The sequence below is a fragment of the Otolemur garnettii genome, unplaced genomic scaffold, assembly GCF_000181295.1.
Source record: "Otolemur garnettii isolate 467f Iridium unplaced genomic scaffold, OtoGar3 scaffold00161, whole genome shotgun sequence".
In the NCBI taxonomy this organism is placed as follows: domain Eukaryota; kingdom Metazoa; phylum Chordata; class Mammalia; order Primates; family Galagidae; genus Otolemur; species Otolemur garnettii.
Genome location: NW_003852556.1, coordinates 4,107,047 through 4,109,536, shown reverse-complemented (window position 1 = coordinate 4,109,536; position 2,490 = coordinate 4,107,047). Strand labels below are relative to the sequence as shown.

The following is a 2,490-nucleotide window of genomic DNA, read 5'->3' as shown; positions in this document are numbered from 1 at the left end:
GGGAGGGACATGGGGATCTTAGACAGTGAGGCATGGTCACACCCTGCCCTTGGAGAGAGGACGTTAGCCAGGCCGAATGGATTTGATGGAGCTCATTAAAGAACATAAAGCAGTGGTGACAATTCACGTGACCATTTTTTTTTAAGAGGAATCTAAATCTATGACTACCTTTCTGCCGGTTGGATGACACAGGAGACAGGAGTGCTCAGAGGTACCATGCTCATGAAGGACTTTTTGAAGCTAAAAGATGTGGAATCACCATATTTACTGTAGCCAATACATTAATGTCTACAGATAATGCTTTCTATTAGAAAATAATTTTCCAGAAAGAGAAAACCCACCTGGATCCATTAGCATAGCCTTTATTCAGACTTTATAGCGTGAGGGGAGCACCCAGGTGAGTTTCTGTGGAGAAGTAAGAGCAGGAGGATTGCACAGGGTAGACTGGGGCCAATCTGTCGACACTCAACTTGTTCATGGAAGAGTTTGCCATTGAGATTCTTATAAGCAGTTCACGCCCCTGCTGCATTAGACACAGGACAGTGTGCAGGGCTGTTACACAGTGCGCGAGTGAGCAGACACTGATTAGATGTTCCAGGCTTAGTAATGGGAGTGGAGAGAGGAAGCTGGGACCCAGGTCTCACAAGGACCAGTGGAACCTTTGGAAAATTTTATAGAGTTTTTACATGTTATTTAACATATTTGTCCTAAAAAGCAATTGTAGCTTCCTACATGACTCCTTAGGGTTGCATCTAACATAAACTGTTTCTGCATTTGTTTCCCAGCTAAGATTGATGTGAATCTTTTAATTTGCTTTTAATTTTAACAGTATGTAATATTATTTTCTTTCTTATTTATCTAGGCTGGAGCCAATGTCCTCCTCCAAGACGTTAATGGGAATATTCCACTGGACTATGCCATGGAGGGGACCGAATCCAGCTCTATCCTGCTGACCTATTTGGATGAGAACGGTAGGGGAAGCTTTGAAACACTGCAGGAAGAGATAGATTGGTAGAATTACAAGTGACTGTTTGTATTTACAGGCATGTTTATGTGACTTTGCTGGGCACAGCTTCCCTAAATGATGTCAAATAAGGAACTTCCCTCTGCAGCTCCTGCTGCCGTCTGCGCCCTTCACTATGGCTCAGTAACACAGCTTTGTTAAAGCCAGCAGAAATCTGGAGGCCAATAAGGAAGGAACATTGTCACAGGCATCTAGTGTCTGTAATTAGTGGAATTGGGTTTGTAATTATAATCTCTTCTCCCCTGGGAGGGAAGGGACATGAACCAGCACAAATGGATTTTGAGCTAATCACAGCAAGGTCATCTGAAGTGCATTCTCAGAGGGGCAGGTAGCCGTAGTAAGAATTACATACAGCCAAGTAACTGAGAGCTCAAGTCCAAGGCAGTTCACGCATTGCCCCCCAAATCCACTCTCTGTGCCACTTAGACAGACAAAGGTATTCAGAAGGAAAGACTGCGATCACTGTACCAGGCTGAGAGAAGCAGGCTCATCCCCCAGATGCTCTCATTGACAGAGGGTGAGCAGTTACAGACGCAGCCTGGGATTCCACCTGTCAGTGCAGCCTGGGATTCCACCTGTCAGTACAGCCTGGGGAAGGAGAGAGCTCCTTGAATCCCTGGACCCAAGGTGGTGTCACAGAATTGTGCCCTTATCTCCCTTGCATTTTATAAAGTAACAAGGAAATTTGAATCCCTTGGAGGATGAGCCTGTGGCCAGTTGAAAAGTTTAGTTTGTAAGAGCTGTAGGCTGCTGCTTGTGAGTCTTCCACTTGAGCCCCTCCAGAGAAACTCACACCTGCCTTGTTCTTCCTTGTGCGCTTTGCTGCCCCCAGATGCCTGTGTCAGGAAGGTTTCCCTGGAGGTGGCTTAGAACGCTAATAATGAGGAGTCCTTGACTAGTCCCATTAACTGTGAAAGCTGTGGGTGTGGTGGCCTTGCCTGAGTCTGGGGTGGGTGATAACGATGTGGAAACAGCTGTGGTGCTGAGGGTTCTCAGGTTGGGGTTGGGTGGGGCTGATGGTGGGGTGGATCCAGGGTACCACACTACAGGTTCCTCACCCAGAGACTATCACTCACGGGCGTGCTCACTGCCTGTCTTCAGCTCTTGTTACGTGTGCTTATTGCAGACATATTCCATTACCTCTAAAGGGAATGAAGCTTGAAGTCATGCAGATTTCACTTTGGGGAAGTTAATTATTTGGAACTTTGCCAAACTTCACATGCAGTGTGCAATTTTTAATTTTCATGAAAAACTAGCTGGTGGTGGCTCTAGTTAATAACACTGCATGTAGTGTCCATGTAACAACGCACTGCAAGGGTGGATGTTTGGTTAAGTGTTCTTCTGACAGAATTGTAATGATAACAACAGTAGATAAACTGGGAACCTGGAGGTGAAGACTATGTGGATGGTGAATAAATGCTGCTGGTTTCTCTGAGCCACACTGAGTTGCATACAACCACAGGGAG

General features: G+C 45.8%; 1 protein-coding gene across 1 annotated transcript in view; it reads left to right on the top strand.

The window, feature by feature from the left end:
* The window catches only part of MYO16 (myosin XVI), a 407,489-nt gene that overhangs the window by 39,607 nt on the left and 365,392 nt on the right, over positions 1-2,490 (top strand). Inside the window, exon 2 of the mRNA XM_003800011.3 lies at positions 863-971. Coding sequence (XP_003800059.2) covers positions 863-971 — 109 coding nt within the window. The remainder of the gene's footprint in view (positions 1-862; positions 972-2,490) is intronic.